General features: G+C 36.7%; 2 protein-coding genes across 2 annotated transcripts; both read left to right on the plus strand.

Annotated features, from left to right (window-relative positions):
* The first annotated feature begins 205 nt into the window (after nucleotides 1–205).
* On the plus strand, nucleotides 206–1,424 carry LOC149835434 (uncharacterized). Its single transcript, XM_090010524.1, has 2 exons — nucleotides 206–474; nucleotides 1,297–1,424. Exons 1-2 carry the CDS (start codon nucleotides 253–255, stop codon nucleotides 1,381–1,383), a joined length of 309 nt encoding a protein of 102 aa, XP_089866650.1. The 5' UTR covers nucleotides 206–252; the 3' UTR covers nucleotides 1,384–1,424.
* A 1,086-nt stretch (nucleotides 1,425–2,510) lies between these two features.
* Nucleotides 2,511–21,122, plus strand: LOC149835435 (squalene epoxidase 3-like). Its single transcript, XM_090009583.1, has 16 exons — nucleotides 2,511–2,605; nucleotides 2,662–2,732; nucleotides 3,297–3,493; nucleotides 3,695–3,986; nucleotides 4,107–4,169; nucleotides 4,411–4,504; nucleotides 11,914–12,100; nucleotides 12,158–12,269; nucleotides 12,858–13,108; nucleotides 14,322–14,433; nucleotides 14,608–14,782; nucleotides 16,303–16,471; nucleotides 17,250–17,468; nucleotides 17,685–17,960; nucleotides 18,245–18,523; nucleotides 20,736–21,122. Exons 1-16 carry the CDS (start codon nucleotides 2,511–2,513, stop codon nucleotides 20,838–20,840), a joined length of 2,697 nt encoding a protein of 898 aa, XP_089865709.1. The 3' UTR covers nucleotides 20,841–21,122.
* Nucleotides 21,123–25,685: the final 4,563 nt, after the last annotated feature.

Below are 25,685 nucleotides of genomic sequence, written 5' to 3' on the forward strand. Positions count from 1 at the left end.
AGAGAAGGCGAGAACGACAACGGTATGTATTAATTCTATTAATAATCATTGCAATATATATGCAAGTCATCATAATGTTATCATTAATTATTAATGAATACTTTAAACATTATTTTGTAGGAGGCATATGAGCAACAAATGGTAGAGCGATATGGTGAAGACGCTACTCAGCATCCATCATTTGATCCTACAGCATGGGTGACTGCAGCAGGTGAACCCAAAAAAGGTCGCGTGTTCGGGTTTGGGAGTAATATGAACACTTCACCAGTTATTGGTTCTTCCAGTTACGGCTCACCAACTTCTTGCGCCGACATAAGCTCCAAGCAGCCGACTATTCTTTCCGGTGATGATGTACGCGAGATCATTAATGAATCACTGAATAACTACTTCCAATACACCGTCGCCCCCTTTCTCCGAAATGAGATCAAGGCCGCTGTTCAGGATAGGGGATCTTCGATTCCAGGTCCCTCTCAGGTATAATCACATATATAGTTTTTTTGACTATCTTAAAGCACATCTGAGCATGGTAGAATCACATATAGAGTTTTTCTAGATGCCTTAGAACACATATGAACATGCTATAATCACATATTCAATTTTTTTACTGCCTTAGCACACATATGAGCATGATAGAATCACATATATATATATTTAACTTTTTGTCTGTCTTAGAGCACATATGAGCATGATAGAATCACATATAAAGTTTTTTTGATTGCATTAGAACACATAAGCATGCTATAATCACATATTCAGTTTTTTTACTGCCTAAGAACACATATGAGCATATTATAATCACATATTCTGTTTTTTGACTGCCTTAGCACACATATGAACATGCTATAATAACATATAGAGTTTTTTAACTGCCTTAGAACACATATGAACATGTTATATATCATTTATGATAGAATCACATATAAAATTTTTGGCTTTGCCTGCCTTAGAGCACATATGAGCATGCTATATTCACATATTCAATTTTTTTACTGCCTTAGCACACATACGAGCATGATCGAATCACATATATAGTTTTTTGCTTGCCTTAAAGCACATCTGAGCATGGTAGAATCACATATAGAGTTTTTTTATATGCCTTAGAACACATATGAACATGCTATAATCACATATTCAATTTTTTGACTGCCTTAGCACACATATGAGCATGATAGAATCACATATAGAGTTTTTTTATTGCCTTAGATCACACATGAGCACATGATAGAATCACATATAGTGTGTAATTTATTTCATTATATTTTGTTTATCAATACTGACTGTTCTTTTCTTGTGTAGGCTGCTAGCGATAATCAGGGTAGTGGAGCTGAAGGGACAGATAAAGACAATGAACAAGAAGACGCACAAAATCTTGGCGATGATTAGAGGACTGTGTTGAAGAAGTTCTATTTTTTTTATTTTTCCTAATTGTAATTGTTGAATTGTAAATAATTAAACTTTTTAGTTTTAAGGTGGAACGATTAATTATTATAGATACTTGTTATATGAATTTTTTTGTGTGGTTTGTTTTTTATTTACAGGAAATATAAATTGTACAGGAAATATAAATTGTACAGTTCTCCGTAATTAATTTTTAAATAAATTTTTTTTGATTTTTTTTCGTTTTTGCGACGGATTAGCGACGGATGATTCCGTCGCTATTCATATTAATCTAGCGACGGCTTAGCGACGGAATTAAATCCGTCGCCACGCCGTGGTCGCCGTTTAGTACCGGCGGATTGGCGACGGAATATAGCGCTCGTTATTCCGTCGCAATTAGCGACGGACTTGGCGACGGAATAATTCCGTCGCCAGTTAGCATCGAAATATTCGCGACGTAAGCATACTGTCGCCGCGTTGTCGCTAATCCGTCGCTAACATGGTTAGCGACGGATTAGCGACGGATTAGCGATGAAAGGTGGTCGTCGCTAATCTACTGCTCTGTTGTAGTGAGAAGACCATCACCAAATCAAGATTCTGGTGAAAGATTAATGGTGAGTTCATCCAAAGACAGGGGTCGATCAAAGGATAAAAAAAATGACCGCAGATATAGGAGCAAGTCCAGGTCAATGAAGGACATCACTTGCTACAATTATGGAAAAAAGGGCACTTCTAGAATCAATGCAAACAACAAAAGAAAAATCATAAAAAAAAGAAAGAGACATAATCATCAGAAACCAAAGATACCACAACCACAGTTAAAGATGAGCTTGTGATTTTGTCTACTACTAATGATCCATGTATCTGTGTGCACCAGGATATAGATTGGGTCATAGATACATGAGCGTCGTACCATGCCACACCACGAAGAAAGTATTTCAATATATACAAGACTAGTAATTTTGGTGTTGTTCGAATGAGAAACACAAAAACATAAAAAATTATAGAGATTGAAGATATTAATCTCCAGACCAGTCTTGGGTACATGTTGGTGCTCAAGAATGTCAAACATGTTTCAGACTTGAAGTTGAATTTGCTTTCAGTAGAAAAGTTTGATAAAGAGGGCAGAAACAATGTTTTTAGCCAAGGACAGTGAAAACTCACCAGCGGGTCATTGGTTCAGGCCAGAGGAAAGAGATGTTGTACTCTTTACAAGATACAAGGTAAGGTATGCAAGGAACAATTGAATACATCTGAGGACTCTTTTATTGATTTGTGACACAGTCGATATGGCCACATGGGTGAGAAGGGCTTGCAGATTCTTGCTAAGGGAGAGCATCTTCCAGAGTTAAAAGGTACACATCTAAACCCGAGTGTTTATTGCTTAGCTGGTAATCAACATAGAGTATCTTTTGTTAGAAATGCCTTCCATAGAAAATCTCACATTCTGGAGCGAGTTTATACTGATGTTTATGGTCCTCTAAGAACAAAAACTGTTAATGGTTTTACTGATGTGAAAACTTTCAGTGGTGCACTTTATTTTGTTACTTTTATAGATGATTTCTCAGGAAAAGTTTGGGCATACCCTCTGAAAACCAAGGATTAGGTTCTTGATATATTCAAGCAATTCCATGCTATAGTTGAGAGAGAAACAAAAAAACAGCTAAAATCCATCAGGTCAAATAATGGTGGCGAGTACACAGGTCCATTCCATAAATATTATAAAATTCATGAAATTTACCACGAGTTGACAGTTCTAGATACCCAACAACACAATGCAGTTGTAGAAATGATGAACCGTATAATTACAGAGAGAATCAGGTGTATGCTTGCATAGTCCAAGCTGTCAAAGAAATTATGGGGCGAGGCTTTAAGGACAACAGTTGATGTGATCAACTTGTCTCATGCTCATGTCTTAGCAAATGATGTTGCAGATAGGGTGTGGTCAGGAAAGAATGTATTCTACAAGCACCTGAGGGTATTTGAATATAGAACATTTACACATATCCCCAAGGAGGAGAGGTCGAAGCTTGATGATAAGATGAGGCAATGCATTTTTCTGGGATATGATGATGTTGAATTCGGCTACAAGCTATGGGATCTAGAGAAGCAAAAGGTATTCAGATCCAAATACGTGGTATTCTTTGAAGACCAAACACTTGAAGATATCAAGAAAGAGGTATCAATTTCGACTTCTGCAAGTGGATCTATCCACTTGGATCAAATTAGTTCTTCAGTGGCATAAGTTGAAGGAAGAGCAGTGCAGGAAGATGATGCAAAGCCTGATGTTGATTTACCTACAGACTATGTTGAGTAGGAAGAAGTTGGAGAACAACCTCCTCCAGAACCCCAGCTGAGAATATCTTCTAGAGAGTCACAACCTTCTAAAAGGTATTCTCCACATGAATATGTGATACTCACTGATGCAGGTGAATCAATGAGTTACCAGGAAGCACAAGAGTGTGAGCAGAAAGAGCATTGGCTAATAGCTATGCATGATGAGATGGATGTATTGCAGAAGAACTGCACTTATGACTTGGTGGAATTACCAGAAGGCAAAAAGGCCTTAAAGAACAAGTGGGTTTTCAGGTTGAAAACTCAAGAACAATGTTCTCAACCAAACTACAAAGACAGATTGGTTGTGAAAGGCTTTAGTCAAAAGCAAGGTATTGACTTTGAAGAGATTTTCTCTTATGTTGTTAAAATATCTTCTATTCGTGTTGCTCTAGGTATTGCTACTAGTCTGAACTTGGAGATTGAGCAACTAGATGTAAAAATTTCTTTCCTCTATGGTAATTTGGAGAAGGAGATATACATGGAGCAACCAGAAGGCTTCAAAGTCAAAGGCTTAAGAAGGAACTGAGTAAGACCTTTGCAATGAAGGACATGAGGCTATCAAAAAAATATTGGGCATGCAGATCTCTCATGATAAAAAAACCAAGAAAATATGGTTATCATAGGAAAAGTACATCGAGACAATGTTAGACAGGTTCAGTATGAACAATGCAAAGCTAGTTGGTTCTCCTTTTGCAGGTCACTTTAAGGTGAACTCAGAGCAGAGTCCATTAAGTGATGAGGAGGAGAAAATGAAGAAAGTTTCTTATGCTTCAATAATTGAAAGCTTGATGTATGCAATGGTATGCACGAGACCAGACATCACATATGCAGTAGGTGTTGCTAACATATTTCTTATAAATCCAAGAAAAGAGCATTGGGCAACAGTAAAGTGGATCTTTAGATATCTTAGAGGGAGCTCCAAAGTTTGTTTAAGCTTTGGTGGTGGACCACCTGTCTTGACAGGTTACACAGATGCAGATATGACTGAAGATATTGATACAAGGAAGTCCACATCAGGTTTTGTACTTACTTTTGCAGGGAGAGCTCTATCATGACAGTTAAAATTGCAAAAGTGTATTGCTTTGTCTACTACTAAGGCAGAGTACATTGCTCTTACAGAAGCTTGCAAAGAGATGCTATGGATGAAAAGATTCTTGAAGGAATTGGGTTTAGAGCAAGACAAGTACTTGATGTACTACGACAATTAGAGCGCCATTCATCTCGCCAATAATCCGTGTTTTCACTCAAAGTCAAAGCATATAGATATCAGGTACCATTGGATTCAAGATGTGTTTGAGAAAAATTTACTTCATCTTGCAAAGATCTCCACAAATGATAATGGTGTAGATATGCTGACAAAGGCCTTATCGATGGAGAAACAAAATACATGTCGGCAGCTGGCTGACATGGACTCCAGTTGATTAGTTGAATTGGAGTATCCCCTTGGGCTGGAGGGGGATATTGTTGGGTCCAACCCTATCCCTCATTAATGATGTGGGGAAGTGAAATAGCCACACACTACTTCCCATTAATGCAGAAGAAGTTGAAGGGTTAGCCCTATCCCTCCATTAATAATGTGGGGAAGTGAAATAGCCACCCACTTTCCATTAATGCAAAAAGTTGAAGGGTCAAAACCCCTTCGATTTCTAGAATGAGTCTAGAAGGCTCTATACCATCTATAAATAGGGGTGCAGAGACTGTGTGCTGGTGAGAAAAGAGCAGAGTGTTGTGAGAAGAGTGACTGTGAGCAACGTGCAGAGAGAGAGAGAGAGAGAGAGAGAGAGAGAGAGAGAGAGAGAGAGAGAGAGAGAGAGAATGTTCATCACCACGTATTGATCCTCAGAGAGAGGTGTTGGTTGTGGTGTGGGTTTTGACTCGAGTTGTGCACCCTAGAGGTAATCTTGTATCCCTCTCTTCCTGTGATTCCTTTGTTGGTATTCTCTTTAGCTTTGAGCAAGCTACTGGAACCTGCACTATCTAAATTGTACTCTCTACTCTTATTATAGTGGATTATTCTCTCCATGCCTCGTGAATTTAGGTCGTGTTGACCGAACCACGTAAACCCTTGTGTTGTGATTTGATTGTACCTTTGTTAAATCCTGTATTGCTTCCACACAAATTTTTGTTACCCTCATTACTCAACAAGATCCTGGTATTGGATCCAGTTATGGCCACAAGGTCTCACAAAAGGATCCCCAACAGTCATTGAATGGACTCATTGAGAGCCATTTACATGATTTTATTATTAGTTTTTAATAATAGTTATTGGTTGCATGTATTGTTGGAATTTTAAGATATGGGTGTGCGCAATGAGAGAGTAGAAATACAAAGGATGTCGTGAGTTTGATATCCAAGACGTGCAACATTTGCCTTATGGCCAAAGCAGCAAGCTCTTCAGTGGACAAGAAGGGCGATCAAGGGGTTTTAACTTCTTCGACATGAGCCATATGGCAGAGAGTCGATCTCTCTCAGACTGCATTACTTGAACTTCACTTCACCATCTACAAATATAAGCAAAAAATAACAACCAGAAACTGCTGCTGCTGTTGTGCATGACACTTTTCCACTATGATATTTGAACATTGTTATGTTTAGCGACCTTTGAAATTACCCAACTCATCATTTTCTCACTAAAGTTGCTTCAAATAAACATGGCCCAAGTTTCACTATTTGTAAAATTTCATGAATGCCATTTTTTGTGGCAGACCCCTTACCCGTTATACAACCATATTCATTGGGATTCCAACTTACAACTTCCCAACAACACAAAGGTGACGTGCACTAACTGCTCCTGCCAGACAAGCGGAGACCCCCATTGATGAATGGCATTTATGGTGTACAGCCAAGATAAATGTCAGCTTTTAAATGGATAAGCATTTTGGAAAGGTACTTAGGCCAACCACCGAATCCTCTCTTTTTTTCATAAAGTGGATCACATCTAAAGGATCACCAACCACTTGTTTGTTAAGGGAGTACCGTGTACACTATGTTTATGAACATGTAGAAAGCATTTATTGAAAAGTTTTCTTCAGTAATTAAGTTGGACAAACCTAAACAAGAACAAGTTCCTTTGAACACTAGTGGCGGCCAAAGTGGTTTGGGATGGATGTAGTTGCAGGAAATAATGAAACTGAAGTGGTATTTGACAACTCCAGTTCTGCGCTTCACTTTTCACGTGAATGATGTGGTAGTTACTAAGTACTACACTAGTTTGCACACTGGTGACTGCTCCTACAACCTTTCCAATTATCTTTCAGTAATAATTTCAGCTTTTCAGCTGCATTCCAAACAGTCCAATAAGTGGAAGTGATAAATTCTCTGCTGAACTGTTATTCACTTATCCCAAACAACCATGTGGATTTCTTATAACCACAAATTTTAGTGATTTTACATTTGTATTCTTAGCTGCCACGGATTGACAGTTTCCAAATAAGGCCTAATGGACGATAAGATCCAAGGCCCCAGCAATGGTGGACGAGTGTTGGGATGAACAGCATAAAAAGACCCTAAAAGGCTAAAACCATCAACCTAATTCACTCTTTTTACATGTGGAGTTGGGGTCTAAACATGATCAATCTTATGAGTGAAGTCTTCACACAACGAAAGAGATCCATGGATAGCTTAAATGCCTGCCTACGTGACACAGTCTAATCACATAACATTTTATGTGGAGCCTACATTCTATTGTTGAGGAGCCCATAGGGTACGTGAAAGTGATCACACTCATGATATTGTTAAGAGGGTGAGTTGTTTCTCTGTAAGTTCCCTTCTGTATTATATTCATTACTTCTTTTCTATGCACAGGGATACTCCAACTTACCCTTGTATTATGTCTCTTTGTATATTGTTTTTTAAAAAATTAAACAAAAATGACGTATTTCTTTGAGTCGTATCCTTGTGACATGGAACTTTTTTATATCATCCAACACGTGTTCAATTGTTTCATTCTGCTTGCATTATCACTTTCGTATTAAATCATTATTTTATTTTATTTTTTCTTATCAACTACTAGGGCACGTTGCCCAAAGAGGGGTTGGGGTAGTGGGTGGAGCATTGGCTGAGAGACATGCAGTCAAGGTTCAATCCTCATGGTGGTTGCCCTTCTGCGCGAGCCAATGCGTAGTATAGGCCTCAGGAGCAGGGGTTCTAGCCTTGGAGTTTTATGCTGCCGGCACAACGACCGTCGGTATGGCAGGCTGAGCCAGCGCGATCGTGCGAGATGCAGTTTGACCATGTGTTTACACATTCTGGATGACAAATAGGGTCTATACTTGGTCTGTCAATGGGTTGTGTTTGTCTCAAGTACACTTGATCCAATTCCTGAACCTAAATATCTAATTATGGGCAAAAAAAAAAATGTGGACCACGTTATTTGGGTCGATCTGAACACTAACTGAGTAACATGTAGGCTGGGTTTATGCTACGAGTTATGTTGTATATCCAATTGACCCGAGTGCTTTTCTTAATATATTTTTTATATGGGCCAGGTTAATTTGGGATTCTATTTTCTTAAACTTACACAAATCGACACTGGGCGCTTGTTACTCGAGTGGGTCGATATGCACCATGATGAGTAAGCTTCCTGACCCTTGGCAGTCTAATTGAGTAAGCTTTTGCCTCATGAATTATATGTGCAGGTTAGCTGAAATCCTGACCTTTGATGCCATTTTTATTTCATAGATGATCACTTCGTGCTCTTTTATTGATTCCGTGCACAATATGGCTGTTGTAGTAGAGTATATATATATATATATATATATATATATGAAAATGAAAATGAAAACCTCTAAAACCTACCTAATAAGAAACCTCTAATTGATTTACTAGAAATAGATACTTCAATCATGCATTTTGGATGAAAAAAATGGTATTTGGAGCCTCAAAATTTTATAAAATTATAGGCTCTTGATTTTTAAAACCTTATAAAAACATATCCATGCATCATAATCAAATGCTCCAAGAATTGATTCCTATAAAAACAAGCATTAGAATTTCAAAAAAATACGGAAAAGCTGATAAATATTTATGATTGAATAAATTTGAGAGGTTTTCTATTGGGTATGTTTTTCATATATATATATATATATATATTAGACCTCATTTCACGTTCTGCCGCATAGGTTTTAAGTATTTTATGATAGATCTGAACCATTAGATGTGTTTAGCATGCTCAATTTAGTGAGAATTGACTCTTGGATCATGCTTTTTTGATGAAAAAATATATTTTTATGAATAGACAAAAACTGGCACCTTAACAACCATTGATTTTTTATCACTGAAAAAACCTGTATTCAGGTCAGATTCGGCCTATCCAAAAGCTGGTTTCCACTAAACAAAATCTATAAATCACATCTATGGTGTTAGGCGAGAGAAAAAATACTTAAAACTATGAATTTTAAAGGAGCCTAACGAGACCTAACAAAAAAGTAGGCTTAAAGAACACATTATTATATATGTATATATATAATAATGGGTCTGGGTTAAATGAGTTTTTTATTTTTTTTGTTTTAATTTTGAATTCTGACCCTACAAATGTGATCTATGTATTTGATTTTATAGGGATCTACAAGTGTTTGATTCCAATACATGGGTGGGTTTTTATAACATTAGAAAAATCAATGGTCCAAAATCTTTGAAGCTCCAGTAGCATTTTTTTTATGGAAACCACATGATCATTCCTCACAAATTGACCATGCCCAACACATTTATGAGGTAGAAACTGCAAAAAAAAAAAACCATGTAGCATATTTTATTTTATACAAACCTATATATATATATATATATATATATATATATATATATATAGAGAGAGAGAGAGAGAGAGAGAGAGAGAGATTGATACTTACTGAATGATACGTGTAATATATCACATCCGTGAGATTGAGTTGGAGTAAAATGAAGATTCTAGTTACCAAAAGTTCAGTTATAAAGAGCTTGGTGTGATGGGCCCACGTCTTTAGGGTTGAGGTCTGTTGGTAGGGATCAGTCCCATCATGGGGCCCACTTACGAATGAGATGTGTTGTCTTCAAATGGGCAATCACATTGGAGAGTGAGTCCAATAAATTTTGGGAGGGTTTTTGTTTTATTATTCAAAGTCTAGCGTTGTTGAATGTGAGGAGAGGATGTTACCAACGGGGGCTCAGCTTGTTTGGTAAGATCAGCCATTCAAGTCACCTTGTGTTGGGACGTTGCAAGTTTAATCCTAATGGTATCATTCTATAACTGGTAGGGTCTGCCTAACCCCAGCTTGACTTAAAAAAAAAAAAAGAGAATGCGAAGAGAGGGCGAGATGGGAACGAGGTTTGGTCAACAGGAGACCTAGTTCCACTGGCTATGCGTATCCTACTTACTGTAGCTGTGGCGATGGTATAAACCTGTGGTGCACCCCTCGCTCTCAGGGAATCACCTTGCTTCGGCATAACACAATGGGTGATATTTAAGCATTATGTGCCATTCATTTTTCTTGAACACTTGGAAAACCTGCTTACATGATACAATCACATAATTCAAAACATCTCTTTCACCAAACAAACTATGTACTTCACATTTATAAGGTTAGATCCACAAATAAATAAATAAAATGTCAATAAGTATAGTGTTGTTTTTTTTACTACAGTGTACACTCTATTTGAGGATGGAAAATATTTTGCCATATAAGCTCTGGAATTGTTTTCATATATTTTTAAATTTATTTGTTGATGAAAACTATTTTTTCATGTATAATCATGCTTAGCAATCAATTAATGTAAATTACTATATGTATAGTTACAAAAATATTTGCTACTAATGAAAGTACAAAACTATTAAATTGAAAATAATAGGTATAAGTTCTATTGACAGGCAACTCGATTTTGCTTTTGCCTGAGACCTTAGTCCTAGAAGTTCTTGGGATGGTAGATGTCATAGACTCTCTTGTAATATTTGAGATCCTCAATTCCCTCAACTCTGTTATGAAAAAAAAAAAGGTTATATTGACTCAATCTGATCATGCACATACATTGAACATGGTTTGTTTGCTAAGGATACGACCTTTTTTTTATAACCCGAAAAAACTGCACCGGCACAAAGACCTGATCGCGCTGGCTCAGCCAGACGTACCTGCGGTCTGCCTGCAGGGTAAGATGGAGTTTTTGAATTGTGAAGCTTTGGTATTTGTGGCCCTTGATTTTTCAAAAACATATGTGCATGTGCATGTGCATGTGCATGTGCATGTGCATGTGCATGTGCATGTGCATGTGAGGATCACATGATTCAAAATCCATGTCCCATTCATAAAAAAATTTACAAGGTGGAAGAAAAATGCTAATCATTACTCTTAGTTCCTTATCTTGATTAGTAGCACATATTTGCACAACACTTATCTTATACAAATATGTTTCTTTTATCCTTATATAAGTTCTATCACCATAGCTTTTACAACCCGAGTCAAGTTGAACATCCTTTGATATCAAGCTTAGCTCTTTTTTGTTTTTTTATAATAAAAGATAAACCACCGTTATGGCTCAGTCTATTAATGTTTTTACTCGGAGAAACCGCTCTAGGCACAAAAACCTAGTGGCGTTGGCTCAGCCTGCCATACTTACGGTCTCCGTCCCTGTCAGCATAAAACTCTGAAGGCTTACCTCTCAACCCCAAAGACTCGCTAAGCTTCAGCTTACTTAAGAGGGTGATGCCCATGAAATTTGTACCTAGACTGTCTTTCAAACGGTCTAGGCTTCATCCCACTACACCAAACCCCTTGGGTCTTCAGACATTCTATTATTAGTTGCGTACTCAAGCATCAATTGAACTCTTGGCATCCTTCAACTTTTTTTTTTTTTTTAAAGGCAAGGTGGGGCTAGGCAAACCCCCTACCAGTTATACAACAATATCATTGGGATTTGAACTTGTAATGTTCCAACACAAGGTGACATGCACTAACTGCTCCTACCAGACAAGCGGAGCCCCCCCATTGGTATTGGCATCCTTCAACTTGAACACATTGAGCTAGCCCACTAAGCCAACTAAAGTAGCTTATTGCAGGCAATGAGGTGAGCCAAGCCACACCAACTTATTAGCAGCTCATCTTGTTCTACTCGTGGGAGTGATCATGTGTAGCAGCGCAGTAAAAGTGTAATCACATTACACTTAGGCACGTTTAGAAGTGAAAAAGATGTAGTTAAAGTGAAATGTATGATTTTGAGAATTTTTTCTGATAGAGTTTCTCTAATTGCATTTGGGGCTCTCTCTAACGTCGTCAACTCGATGTTGGCGTCATCCGACGTTAGAGAATGCAAAAGGGACGTTAGAGAATGCAATCCAGAGGGAGACATAGAGGACACCGATTCAGGGAGGAGCGATCCACCTGGTGGTCCGATGTGTGATGAATTATCTATGTCGATTACAGTGATACTCTGATGTTGTTGGTCAATTACAATGATATGTTGAACGTGTTTGATGAAGGACGAGAGCATCGATGTCTCACAGGAGGACAAGGAGATCAAGTATGTGGGGGGAGGCAATTCACCGATGGCGAGGAGGCTGTTCTGGTTGACATCTTTTACTGGAGGCCAATGTTATCGAAAAATCAAAGCTTTACAAGGGCAAGGCGATGCATGGTACATGGACATAGTCTATATTATCATTCACTGTGGAGGAGAAGCTTCATCACCCCTCCTCTTTCTCATTTTTTTAAGCGAAAAAAATTTATTTAAAAATTTATTATATCAACTTCTTGTAGGCAAATTTTTTATTTTCTATGCATTTTTTTTGTTATTTTAAAACGTCCTCTTAATCCCCTCTCTCCATCTTGTGGGTCCCACTGCCGATATTTTACAATCAATTCATTGATGAAGCCATGTGACACGTGGTAGAACCCCCCTAAAGAAGTTGAAACCGCCACTTGTCCATCTTCACGTGACGTAGCACCTCCCCAAAGCCAAAGCACGGAAGAGCCAGTCGAAAAAAGGGCTGACAGGCAGAGATTGGGAGGGGTGCTCCAACTCAACCGACCGTCTCTCATTGGAGTGTCGTGTTCTCGTCATCAACTTTTTCTTCTCGTCCGTGTCTGTTCCAAAGTCTTTGCTTGCTTTAAGATTTCTTCTAAAGCAAGAAGAGATTGAAAAAGCTTCAAATTCTGGTCTGCTTTCCGGTTCTTTTAAAGCAAGAAAAGATTTGAAGGGGAAAAGAGGCGAGAAAATGTACGTGGGGCACGTTCTGTGGCTGTGGTTGGCTTCATTGTTGACGTTCGCTTTCTTATCAAGAGGGTGGAGAAGGAACAAGTCGCAGAAGAAGGGAGAAGGGAATGTGGGGGGCGGAAGGGAGAGGGAGAGGGAAGGAGGGGAAGGCCGGCCGGACGTCATCGTCATCGGCGCCGGAGTCGCCGGTTCTGCCGTCGCCTACGCCCTCGCCAAGGTGACTACCAACCAAACCCTTTTTTCTTTGGAGACTGCATTACGAACCAACATAATGATTTCATGTTATTTTCTTTTGCGTGAGATTTCTATTGGAATTTGCGGTGGATTTTGTTTCTTTCCTTTTTTTTTTTCCCTTCTTTCTGTCCTTTGTTTTTGTGGTGATTGGAGAATGTGTGTGTTTGCTTGCTTGTCTGTATTTGTTTTGTCGCAAGTGGGACGCTTTCGGTTGGCTTCGAGAATATTTGAGAAGTGAACCAACAACGCGAACCAGCCACAAGATCTCGAGTTGGTGTTGGTCGGTGGGGTGCTTAGACCAACTGGGTTCCGAATATGCTTTTGGTTTCTGCTTGTAACACCTCGGTCATAAGTGAATTGTGTTCTCTTTCTCCTAGTCTGTGTCCCACCGTGGATTTTGAACCGTGACTATTCCATCTCAAGTGCCAATCCACAGTTGCCCCTAGCCAGAAAGGCGGAGCTGTTATGGGCAGGTGTAGCATGCTTTCATGACATAGTGTAATTGGAGAAACCAAAATTTATGGGAAAATAATGTGCCACCGTAGAGAAAATATATCTACAACTCGACAAACTATTGTCAAGTTTATAACAGGAGAGTTTTAAAAGAGAAGAAGAAAACAGATGAGCAAGGAAGTGCAGAGATTTCAAATGTGTTATCCTTGGGATTTTGGTACTTGGCATGAGGCCTCACCGGAATTTTGCCATTGCTCCAAGCGTGTAATATATTGGGCTGGCGGAGAGATTGTTTCTTGGTTGAAGACAATCAGATGAATGTTCCAGTGAAATAAATGATTTAAGAGAGATACTTGGGGTGGGAGAGTTGGGGGTAATGGTCAGTGGCCTCTTTGAGAATAAATGTTTTGAGGGTGAAAAGTTAAAGTGAGCATTGTAACTATCTTAGCTTATGTTAGTAGCATATCAAGTTAAACCATTTATTTTTTTACTTAATTGAGATAAATGTTCTTTGCATTTCTGAGATTGGGATAAACTTAGATGTATAAGTGAAAATCATGTTGTCTTTCTGAATTTCAAACGGTAAACATCTAATACATGGTCTGAATGAGTGCACATATACAGTAACTATTTTTTTTCTTTCTGTGATTGAGCTCAACACGTTCTAATATATGGTTTTAAAGATTTGCATGCTATTTCCCAAGATTCATCAGTAACGTTTGTATTTATGCTGTTTATGGCAGGATGGACGGCGGGTACATTTGATTGAGAGAGATCTAACACAGCCAGACAGGATTGTTGGGGAACTCCTGCAGCCTGGCGGCTACCTAAAATTGGTGGAGCTTGGTCTTGATGGTGGGCATTGAACTGGCTCTTTTTTACATAAAATGAATTCATTCATGGTTACTTGTATCTGTTGTGTGTTGCAACTGTTTCCTGGATGAGGTTGATTGGATTTATTGTTTGAATTGTGAATAAATTTTGTGGCTTATGGTTTTTTGTTTTTCCTTTTTCTAATGCATGCCACAGATTGTGTGGAACAAATAGATGCTCAACAAGTCTTTGGGTATGCACTTTTTAAAGATGGGAAGGATACTAAGGTATCATATTCTTTGGAAAAGTATCACTCAGGTGTTGCAGGGAGAGGCTTTCACAATGGGCGTTTTGTTCAACGGCTGCGAGAAAAAGCTTCCTCCCACCCTAAGTATTTTACTCTGACCATAAATCATTCTTGTATTTTTTTCATTTATCTTTACTTCCTTTTTTTCTTTTTCCCATGTTACATACTTGTTTATCTTACCATGCTAATTTAGGGTCGCGAATGCCATCACAAGTGAATACTTCAGAATGAATATTCAGGAAGGACTATTTAAAATGCTCATAAACTAAACTATTAGTCTATTACTGTCCTTCTTGCTTAGATCTTAAAAGTTCAGTAGTTGAAATTTAACTGAAATTATGGTAAATTGGGTTATCACCAAGCTTTCCAATAAAGAAAAGAAGGGTCAATTGTTAATGTTGTGGGGATCAATCAGGAGTTTGAGTTGCAATAATATGCATGTGTGCACACTTGAATTATCTTATGCATTTCCTGCTCTTACTTCACATAACAAAGAGGCTGATAAGTAATTAATATTTTGGGATTTATCTCAGATATACTAATTGCACCAGCAGTGCATGCACATGCACAACGCACAGAGCACACAAAAATACAAGGTGCAAGTTCTAGTAAGAGTTGTTTGGGTTGTTTGAATAAAAATTCCCAGGGGAATTATCTTTTCCCACTGTTGTCATCCTTGTTCAAGTAAGAACAATATCGTTTTTCCAATTTGAATGGGAATTACCGAAGATTGAGAGCAGGAATTTCCTCTTACATATAAGACTTTCCATATAGATGAATGGAACTTCTGACTCTCATGGATAATGGGTCTTTGCACATGGATAAGATGTGGTGACGTGATGGCCCTTTTAAAGTCAGAACTTGCGAATTTTCTTTCTTGAATCCAGCTCCACCGTAGAAGAAAAAACACACCTGGGACAATTACAAACATACCCAGTACATGTCATAATTTGAGCTTCATTCTAATCCTTATTGGTGACAGAACAGATTTCCCATTCAGCATTTTACTGGAGAATGCCTAATTATTAGTTCATTCCTGCCTTCTAGTTCCACCTCTGTGCACATGCACATGTTTATATTCAAAATTCACAATCTAAACTAATAAATCAATATTGTTATCGGGAAAGTGCACATTCTTGAGCAACAATTCTAATCCATTATTATTAACAAATATGAAATGATAATCCAAGTTGAAAAGTCAAATTTACATGACTATTTTGAACAAAATAAACCTTCTTTCTAAAACAAGAATAAACCAGCTGTATTACAAATGATCAAGATCATAAAAGAACATACATGATGTTAGTTGACCATGTCTGACATAAGTTTGACTCTGGTCATGAAGTGTCATGGCATCCAATGCCCATGCTAGTGCCCATGTCGGTGTTGCGGGGTGGGGGGAGGGGTTGTGTGTGCTGACACAAGACATGCTTGTTATGTGTCTATGTGACATAGATCTCAGATGTGAAAATCTATTGGTGCACTCTCTGCCACTTTCTTATTTTACTAATCTTTCTAAATTTTGAACTCTGAAAATAACTTTCCACTTCATCTTATGTTCCTATTTTTCCTTTGGGCATGACATAGTTTTTTTCTTTTTCTAGTGTTCGGTTGGAACAAGGAACTGTGACTGCACTGATTGAAGATTGTGGAACCATTCAGGGCGTCAGATACAAATCTATGAATGGTGATGAACTCAAGGCATATGCGCCACTTACAATTATATGTGATGGCTGCTTGTCAAACTTACGACGCTCGCTTTGCACTCCTAAGGTAAGTGGATTTTTTTATGACAACTTGAATAGTATGTTTCTTTGGTAGACACTTATGCTTCACAAGTCATGGATTCTTCCTTGCTTTAAATTATCTTTGTGTGTGGTTATTGCTCTTGGGATTTTCTCAACAAGAGAAAATGCCATGTCAAAATGATTCGTTGACTTGAGGATGCGGGATTTGGATTCGACTCAAAAGTTCATTTTTTTTTTTCAAAAAATGGGACACAAGGACACAGGATTTTTTATTTTTTAATCAATAAAAAACTAATTTTTAATATTTTAACATTAAAATGACTTTTTATTGAAATAAAATTAAAATATAATAAAATATTATTTAAAAATATTAAAATAATGCCATCCGTGTTGGTGTGTTTGAGCGTGTCTGCTCATGTCACTAGCGACATGCAGCCAAAATGGCATGTCCCTGGGACATAGGGAATGTCACAATAAGTGTGAATTTTTTGGGGGAAATAATGGGAACATCATAATACAACTCTAACCAAAAATAGTAAAAAGAAAATATAATACAAACTGTAAAAATATTGCATGATGACATTACAAAACAGTGACATTTTTGTATTTCTCATGATTGTGTTGGGATTTTCATAGACTTTGAAATTCTCATGATAAAATCACAAGGGATTCAACATTTGTCTATGTTTATGACTATGGTATCATGGAAGGCTGTCTATTACACAATTTAATAGCATTGTGACACTTTTTTATATTATCTTTGGTTTTGCTTTCCCTAGAACTAATATTTTTCACTTCAATAGGTGGATGTGCCTTCTTGTTTTGTCAGTCTTGTTCTGGAGAACTGCAAGCTTCCGTACCCAAATCATGGACATGTTGTTTTAGCAGATCCTTCTGTCATTTTATTCTATCCCATCAGTGGAACTGAGGTCCGATGCTTAGTTGATGTTCCTGGTCAAAAAGTGCCCTCAATAGCTAATGGAGAAATGGCTAAATACTTGAGAACTTTTGTGGCACCTCAGGTATTATAGGCTCTGTACATACCATTTTTTGTTAATTCCTCGGTTCATCTCTCCTTAACTTTGACAGTACAGTTTATGGTAGTGGATGTGATTAATTCTTTCATTATTTTATGGTTCATCAAGTTGACTTTTGACTTTCCCTTCATGTCATCTGATAATAGGACTTTAATTTTTCTTTGGTTCTAACCTTTAAACTTTTTCTGATTTTTGCATCAGATACCAAGTCAGTTGCATGACGCTTTTATTTCTGCCATTGATAAAGGAAATATTAAAACAATGCCTAACAGGAGCATGCCTGCTCTTCCTTGTCCTACACCTGGCGCTCTTCTTATGGGAGATGCTTTTAATATGCGTCATCCATTAACTGGTGGAGGAATGACTGTTGCATTATCTGATGTTGTTCTTGTCTCAAATCTTCTTAAGCCTGTCCGTGATCTCAGTGATGCTCGATCACTTAGCAAGTACCTGGAGTCCTTTTACACCTTGCGTAAAGTAAGTAACTGCACTGGGTGAGATGCTTTTTTTTTTTATTTGCACGGAGAAATAGCCCCAGGATCAGAGACCTAGCTGTGCTGTCTCTGCCTGCCGTGCTTACAATTGCTGTTCTGGCAGCGTAAGACTCTGTGGGCTTAATATAATCTGAATACTGGCAAGTTTGGATTTTTTTAATGTAGTTCTATTTTTTGTTATTCATTGATTAATAATTTGGACAAGTTAACATCGGGGGATTTTTTTTTTTTGAATTGATCCTTATCTTTTGATCCTTTTATCTGCAGCCAGTTGCGTCTACGATAAATACTTTAGCAGATGCACTCTATAAAGTTTTCTGTGCATCACCTGATTTGGCCATGAAGGAAATGCGCCAAGCCTGTTTTGACTATTTGAGCCTTGGAGGTGCCTTCTCATCTGGACCAGTTGCTCTGTTATCAGGGTTAAACCCACATCCTTTGAGCCTGATTCTCCACTTCTTTGCTGTTGCTCTCTATTGTGTTGGACGTCTTTTGATTCCATTTCCATCTCCTAGACGCTTATGGATTGGAGCTCGGCTCATCTCGGTAGGAGAATGATTATCATGCCCAAAATTTTACACAGAAAATAGGAATATCTCTGGTTATGCTTTTTGGTTTCTGTTATAATTTGTGAATATTCTGCAGTTGCAAACGAATATAGAAAACTTTTTCTTTGAACGATGTCCTGTTTGTGTTTATAATGCATATGGGGAAATTGGATTTATGAAAGCAAAAATCAAACTGCCATAGGAAAATACACTATAATGTCTCCATTTATGCTAGTGATTTATTACGCTGATTTTTTTTAATATTTGTTGTAGTCATTAAATCTTCCATTGAAGCACTTTTTTAATTATTGATTTTTATCTACGCAATTAATTTGAGCTCACTTCTACTGTTTTCATCTTCTACACCTAGTAATTTGGTCATTTATAGATGCGTAGACAGAATTTCCACAGATATGATAATTTATTGGCTTGTCCCACTCTTGAAATGCTATATCTTTGTTGGCAGATTTAGTTGCACATTTGGCTAACTAATATCATGGTTAGACATTTCTTTCCTTTTTTGGTATCCTAGTGAATAGTTTTGTTTTCATATGAGGGCAAGCCTTGAACTTTTTTATTGGGACACTATATCACATTGGATATTACACTTCTAATTCATTTAGTTGTGTTGTAAAACTTCATAAACATCACCATATCTCTAGTATCTACATCCGTATCCACTGTGAAAATCTCTATAAAAAGAGATTTTGTGTATAAACACAATGTGGGAACCACAAAGTGTGTACAAAGGCACAAAGAAGAACTCTCACAAGTGCACAAAGGCATGGATACACATGCACAAGGGCATAAAAAAATATCTAACTTTAATAACTTGAGCCCCAAAAGGGGCTTTACAAAAAGAATGAAGAAGCCTGAGGGGGTCACCCCTATTTATACTATATTGGAGCAATGGGGGGGCTCCAATACATATGTTGGAGCCCCTCCAACGGTTAGAAAAGTAACCGTTGGAGGGTGCTCCAACCTATGTGTTGGAGCCCCCCCATGTGACATCTCATTTAATGGGAAGAAAAGAAAAAAAAATAAAAAAGCAAAATACAAAACGAAAATAAAAAAACAAATGCAACATATTCTCAAATGAGAATATGCGTAAAATATGTGAATTTACATAAATACCCTTATCGGGTTATATATATATATATATAAAAGAGCCATAATATTTTAACAATCCACATGATATATCTGGGACATAACCTCTGGTTAATCTGAAGACTTCTTAATGTTTTTAAGAAGATTGCAAGCATGTCAGCTTCAAAAATTGAAGGGAGAGTCTAACGGCATCATTGTTGAGGATTCCAGCCCTTACAAACTGTGAGAAGCTTTCTGGAATCAACCAAATACTGATGTTTTGAGCCGTACAAAATGCAACATAATTATTAGATTTGGTCAATAGAATGTTCCTTTACATGAAGTTATCAGTATAACCACCATACAAAACCGCATTGGTTATGTCCATCTGATGGGATTTCAACATCCATGTTAAAGCAAAGAAAACTGTACATCCTGTCTGTGTGCGTGCATGTGGGTGAGTACTTATAGTTCAAGCAAACATCTCTTGGTAGTGAATATCATAATGTATATTACTTTCATTTTCTAGAAAATTTGTCTTCATTTTCTTTTTCTTTTAGTCTTATTGAAAAAAAGTGAAAGAAGACTGAACCAAATGAAGAGATTCCTATATGAATAAAACTGCCAAATTCATAATCCCCAAATTACGGTTGAAGCAGTTAGTAACCGTTCTAGATCTTATTATTTAAATGATTTGGATCTGGTCGTGGCTGGCATCCTACATGTAAGGTCGACTGATGCATTCAGGTTTAAGAGTAGTTTTCCCATTCACTTAACTTTTAAAGTTCTGATTGGAATAGGTAAAATGGCGATTCCATTTTTGAGTAAACTTGTGCATGTAGGAATAATGCAGTCTAGGCATGTGAAGTTAAAAAGTGTCAACAGCGTTGCTGTTCATTGTTGAAAATGCAATAGTAAAGATGTTGAACATAACCACTATCTTTACATGCATCAGAACATATAGCACTGACATTATTATGAGCTGTATTTGGTTGATGATTGTCCTGACCCTTATGCATACTCTGTTGCTGAACAATTTGATTTGGGAAGTGATTTTTTATGTGGATTTTTTTTTTGCTGAGAGGTGCTTTCTGGAGTCTGATTACTTTGAAAATGTTGTGCAGGGCGCAACCAACATCATATTTCCAATTATAAAAGCTGAAGGTTTTAGGCAGATGTTCTTCCCAACCACCACGCTATCATATTACAGGAGGCCCCCAGCTACTTGAGTTCATGCCAAGCAATTTGTTGTGGTATATATGGCAACATAATGTTGTAATTCTGTGTCCAATGCTTCGATAGTGTGTGCCCTTGTTTGCATCTGCAAGAGTTGTGCTTATGTGTTTTTTGGAATGGTTCAGCATGTAGCTTTGTTGGCACCATTGTGATGGAGGCACTGAGAAATGTCATTTTTCTGTGTTAATTGTAGTATATGCTAATGTCACCATTTTCTGTTTTAAAATGTAATCCCATACTCTTGTTAACTGTTAGTTATCGTTAACTCACGTTGTTAGGGCTTACTCTTTTCTTGTATTTACTTGGTAAGCAGCTGGGCATGCTCACACACTGCATCAAGTGCTACTGGTAAAGAAGGTTTTGCAGTAGATGCTGATCTGGAATTGTTTTCATCTAAACTGGTTTTGAAATGACGTAAATGATGTCTTACACTGTCACTCGACAGGGTTACTTTCACCACCGCCCACAACCTTTTCTTATTTCCTTCTTCTCTTCCTTCCCCACCATTATCTGTAGCCCTCTTATCTCTGATTCTTTATCCCTTCATATCTGATGGTGGGTGTATCACCATCGTAGTACACTCAAATTTATGGAACAATTTTCATATATCTATGGTTTATATTTGGTACAATCTAGTTTGAATCTCATGGTGCGAGTTGTTTTGACACAATCTAACCTCATAGATGTGTTTGGCATGCTCGATTTAGTTGGAATCATCTCTTGGATCATGTTAAAACATGTTTTTATGAGCCGAGGAAAAATGAGGCCTTCATAGCCATTGATTCTTGAATCGGAAAAACCTGTATACAAGTCAGATTTGGCGATCCAAAAGCTGATTTCTACTAAACAAAACCTGAAAATTTGCATCTATGGTTTAGATGTGAGAAAAGAAAAACAAGCGGGTTCTGTCTCATTTGCTAGGTTGTTTGCACATATAAACACTAGGAAAATTTAACTCATATATAATGAAAAGGTGTGAAATGATACCTACTAAATGAGTTTTCAAAGTTTTTTCATTTTATTTTAAAATTCTGACCGTATAGATGTGATTTATGCACTTTATTTTATAGGGATCAACTCTTGAAGTGTTCGATTCCGACAAATGGGTGGGTTTTTATAAGGTTCTAAAAGCCCAAAATCTTTGTAACTTTTTGGGGCTCCAAATATTATTTTTTTCATCGAAAACACATGATCCAGGTGTGGATTCCTCGTCAATTGACCATGCCCAACACGTTTATGGGGTTGGAACTGCAAAAAAAGCACCCATAAGGCAGAAAAACCCATTTAGCAGTATCAATTTCACACCTACCCATTTCTCTCTCTATATATATAAAGAGTAGGGTGTATCTTTGGACAGTTGTGCACCTAAAAAAATTTGCGCACAGGTCTTACCGCCACTAAAGATCTGGGTGAAAAAATGAGGCACAAGGCCACGAAAGTCGGACGAAAGGGGTCCAATGATACCCCTTTTGTGTGTGTATATATATAGAGTGTAGGTGCTTAATGATACATGCTTAATGGGTTTTTCTGCTCCATTATTTTTTCCGCAATTTTGACTCCATAAATGTGTTGGACATGGTCAATTTATGAGGAATCCACACCTTGATCATGTGTTTTCGATTTAAGAAAAAAATTATATTTGGAGGCTCCAAAATGTACAAAGATTTTGGACCATTGATTTTTCTAACCTTATAAAAACCCACCCATGTATTGGAATCTAACACTTCAGGAGCTGCTCCCTATAAAACCTCACATCTGTACTGTCAGAATTTAAAAATAAAACGAAAAAAATCCTGAAAAACCCATTAAGCATGTATCACCTACGCTCTGCTCTACTCTCTCTCTCTCTCTCTCTCTCTCTCTCTCTCTCTATATATATATATATATATATATATATATATATATATATGACACCTACTCTATTATCTAGACCATTGGATTATTTCTAATCTAGTGGTTTAGATCAAACTTGAAAATGTCATGGGTTTCTATTATTAATGATTTCCAAAAAGATAAATGAGGGAGGAGGGTTGGCGGTTTCCAAAAAAAAAAAAGTAAATGAATTGCTCTCTCTCATACATAACCATCCATGGATTGTGGACATGGATGCAAGAAGGGATGATAGACATGAATGGATAATAAACATGAATGCATGGATGGATGAGAACATGGTCCTCTCTCTCACACACATAGTTATGGTCATGCATGCATCTATGTGACGTCATTTTTAATATATATAAGACTACTTAAATTCATTCATTTAGCTTTTGGAAGGTATTATTAATGGAAAACCATCAAAATTAGTGTTTCCAGCACCTCCTTCTCTTACTTTTTGGAAGCAATTAAAGATGGAAAGCTATTCAAGATTCAACCTCATCTAAACGGCTGGATTGGAAATAATCCAACCTCATAGATGAGGGGTAGGTGCTCTTGGATCCCTATATCATTACTAATATTGGTAATGATAGGGTGCTCCGGAAGTACCTAATCCCACCTAATAGAAGCTTTAGATTTTCAAAATTCTTAAACTTTTTTTTGTTGATCGCAGATATGATGTATAAGCATTATTTAGTAGAAAACAAGTTTTGGATCATGTGATTATAGTATAGATGTATTTTTTTTAAGAACTTTAAAAATCAATGGCTTATAATGTATCAAAAAATTGTTACTTAAAAAATCTTATTTTTATCTCCAAAAAACATAATCCAAAGCATGATTCTTATCAACAAACTATGTTGAGTACATTCATAATGTTTAATTGAGAAGATACAACCTACAACCATGATTTCTAGTATGTGCGAGTAGGTACTCCCAGACCGGAGCATCTCTCTCTCTCTCTCTCAATATATATATATATATATATATATATATATATATATATATATATATATATATATATATGAGTAATGTGTTGGTTCTTCCCACTTTCTCCTTTCGCCGAGTTCTACCCTCTAAAAATTATATTTTTTGGTATTTTTCTCACATCTAATACCATAGATGTGATCTATAGGTTCCGTTTACTGGGAATCATCTTTTTGATCAGCGGAATCTAACCTGTATACAAGTTTTTCCTGTGATCCAAAATCAATGGCTAGGAAGGTACTAGTTTTTCCTGACTCATAAAAATATGTTTTTTCGTCTAAAAACATGATAAAAGAGTCAATTCCCACTAAATCGAGCATGCTAATCACATCTAACCATTCAAATCTATCATAAAATACTTTAAAACCATGGGGCAAAATGAGAAATGAGGCCTAATATATATATATATATATATATATATATATATATATATATATATATATATATATATATATATATATATATGGAGAGAGAGTGTGTGTGATAGTTCTACACCAATACCATTAGGTGGTAGTAGGGATGCAAACAGATAGGGTTGAAACAACCAAAATTCATAAAAGTTATCAACGGGGGCTCCACTTATTTGGTAGGAGCAGCTAATGCACGTCACCTTGAGTTGGGATGTTTCATGTTCAAAACTCAATGATATAGTTGTATAACTGGTAAGGGTTCTGCCTAACCCCAGGACTGAAGTAGTAGTTTTATTTTTTTTATGTGAAATCAACTATTGTAACTAGTTGTTTCTCTAAAAATTATGGTATCAGAGTCAGGTTGCGACTTGATTGGGCGTCCTGTTTGTAAAGAGAAAAGTGTGGTGTAGCAAGGAGATCCAATAGAAGAGGGTTTTGCATGTGTGCTATCATGCAAAATTTTACTTTTGCAAGTCAAACTGACCTTTTGAAAAAGATTTTAAAAATAACTCATCTTCGTTTTAAAATATAAAAAAATTCTGGAGAATTAGACTCGCCTGTCGGTATGAGGTTCAACCATTCTTGGCGCCATAACCAGGAGTAATCAAACCAAAGATCGATCTTATGTTTTGCTTTGCTAAACTGCTTAAATCGTTATTCTATTCTTAAATGCACAAAGAAGCAAGCATGTGCTATGACTTTGAAAAATGCAAATTGAAAACATGATGTATGCTTCAAACATCTTGGAAATACTTAGAAAAATGTGATGATTGGAAAATTGTGAGCCACACTTGGAAAATATTTTTGAAGAAAAGGAAACTTGGAAAATCGTGAATTGGACTTAGAAAATTAAAAATTTTGAGAAAATTGATTTTGAGGAAAAAGACTCAGAATATGATGTTGACTAACCTATATGATGAATGAAACATGGTTTTATAAAATCATACTTTGAAAAAAAAGAAATTCAAAAATCTTTGAGAAATCCTCTTTCTTTTAGAAATCGAATTTGCATAAAGGGGTTTTATGTGCCTTATAGAATTTGAATAAGATAGATTTGCCACATATTCCTGACTATGACTACGAATATGTATTTAATATATCTCATTTGATTCTAAAAGAAAAAATACTTGGAAAAGCTTTTAAAAATATGCAATAATTTTTTAAGATAGCCTAAAAGTATAGGTTGTTTGTAACTTAAAAAAAGATAAATTTGAGTATCGTTCATATTCTGACTATGACCACAAATACGAATTTCACTGAGTTCATCAACTCCTTAAAAGCGAGTGCATGTGCCATTCGTGTTGACCATTATGAATTTAAAATATGCACATGAATGACAATCAATAGCAGTGATATACCAAAATCAAACTATATACAAATGCATTCTAAGGTAAGCAGGAAAGAAATTTTCTTATTCCAATATTACAATTATAATTTACATCAATAATAAACTAAAAAAAAGAAAAGAAAAATAAAGAAAAATACAATCTTGAGCTTTCCTGCAAAATTAGCAAACTTGTTAGTAGACAAATGTCATTTTTTCAGAATTTATCCAACAATATCGAG

The sequence above is a fragment of the Nuphar pumila genome, chromosome 6 (assembly GCF_984573655.1).
Source record: "Nuphar pumila chromosome 6, dmNupPumi1.hap1.1, whole genome shotgun sequence".
Classification (NCBI taxonomy): Eukaryota; Viridiplantae; Streptophyta; class Magnoliopsida; order Nymphaeales; family Nymphaeaceae; genus Nuphar; species Nuphar pumila.

What these genes read in the sequence shown, in the direction of transcription:
- LOC149835434 (XM_090010524.1), top strand. Translation starts at nt 253, where the DNA reads ATGAACACTTCACCAGTTATTGGTTCTTCCAGTTACGGCTCACCAACT. An exon ending in CGATTCCAGGTCCCTCTCAG is followed by an intron (nt 475 to 1,296) that starts GTATAATCACAT and finishes TTTCTTGTGTAG; the next exon opens with GCTGCTAGCGATAATCAGGG.
- LOC149835435 (XM_090009583.1), top strand. Translation starts at nt 2,511, where the DNA reads ATGTTTTTAGCCAAGGACAGTGAAAACTCACCAGCGGGTCATTGGTTC. An exon ending in GCATCTTCCAGAGTTAAAAG is followed by an intron (nt 2,733 to 3,296) that starts GTACACATCTAA and finishes CTCATGTCTTAG; the next exon opens with CAAATGATGTTGCAGATAGG. An exon ending in TTGGAGCTCGGCTCATCTCG is followed by an intron (nt 18,524 to 20,735) that starts GTAGGAGAATGA and finishes AATGTTGTGCAG; the next exon opens with GGCGCAACCAACATCATATT.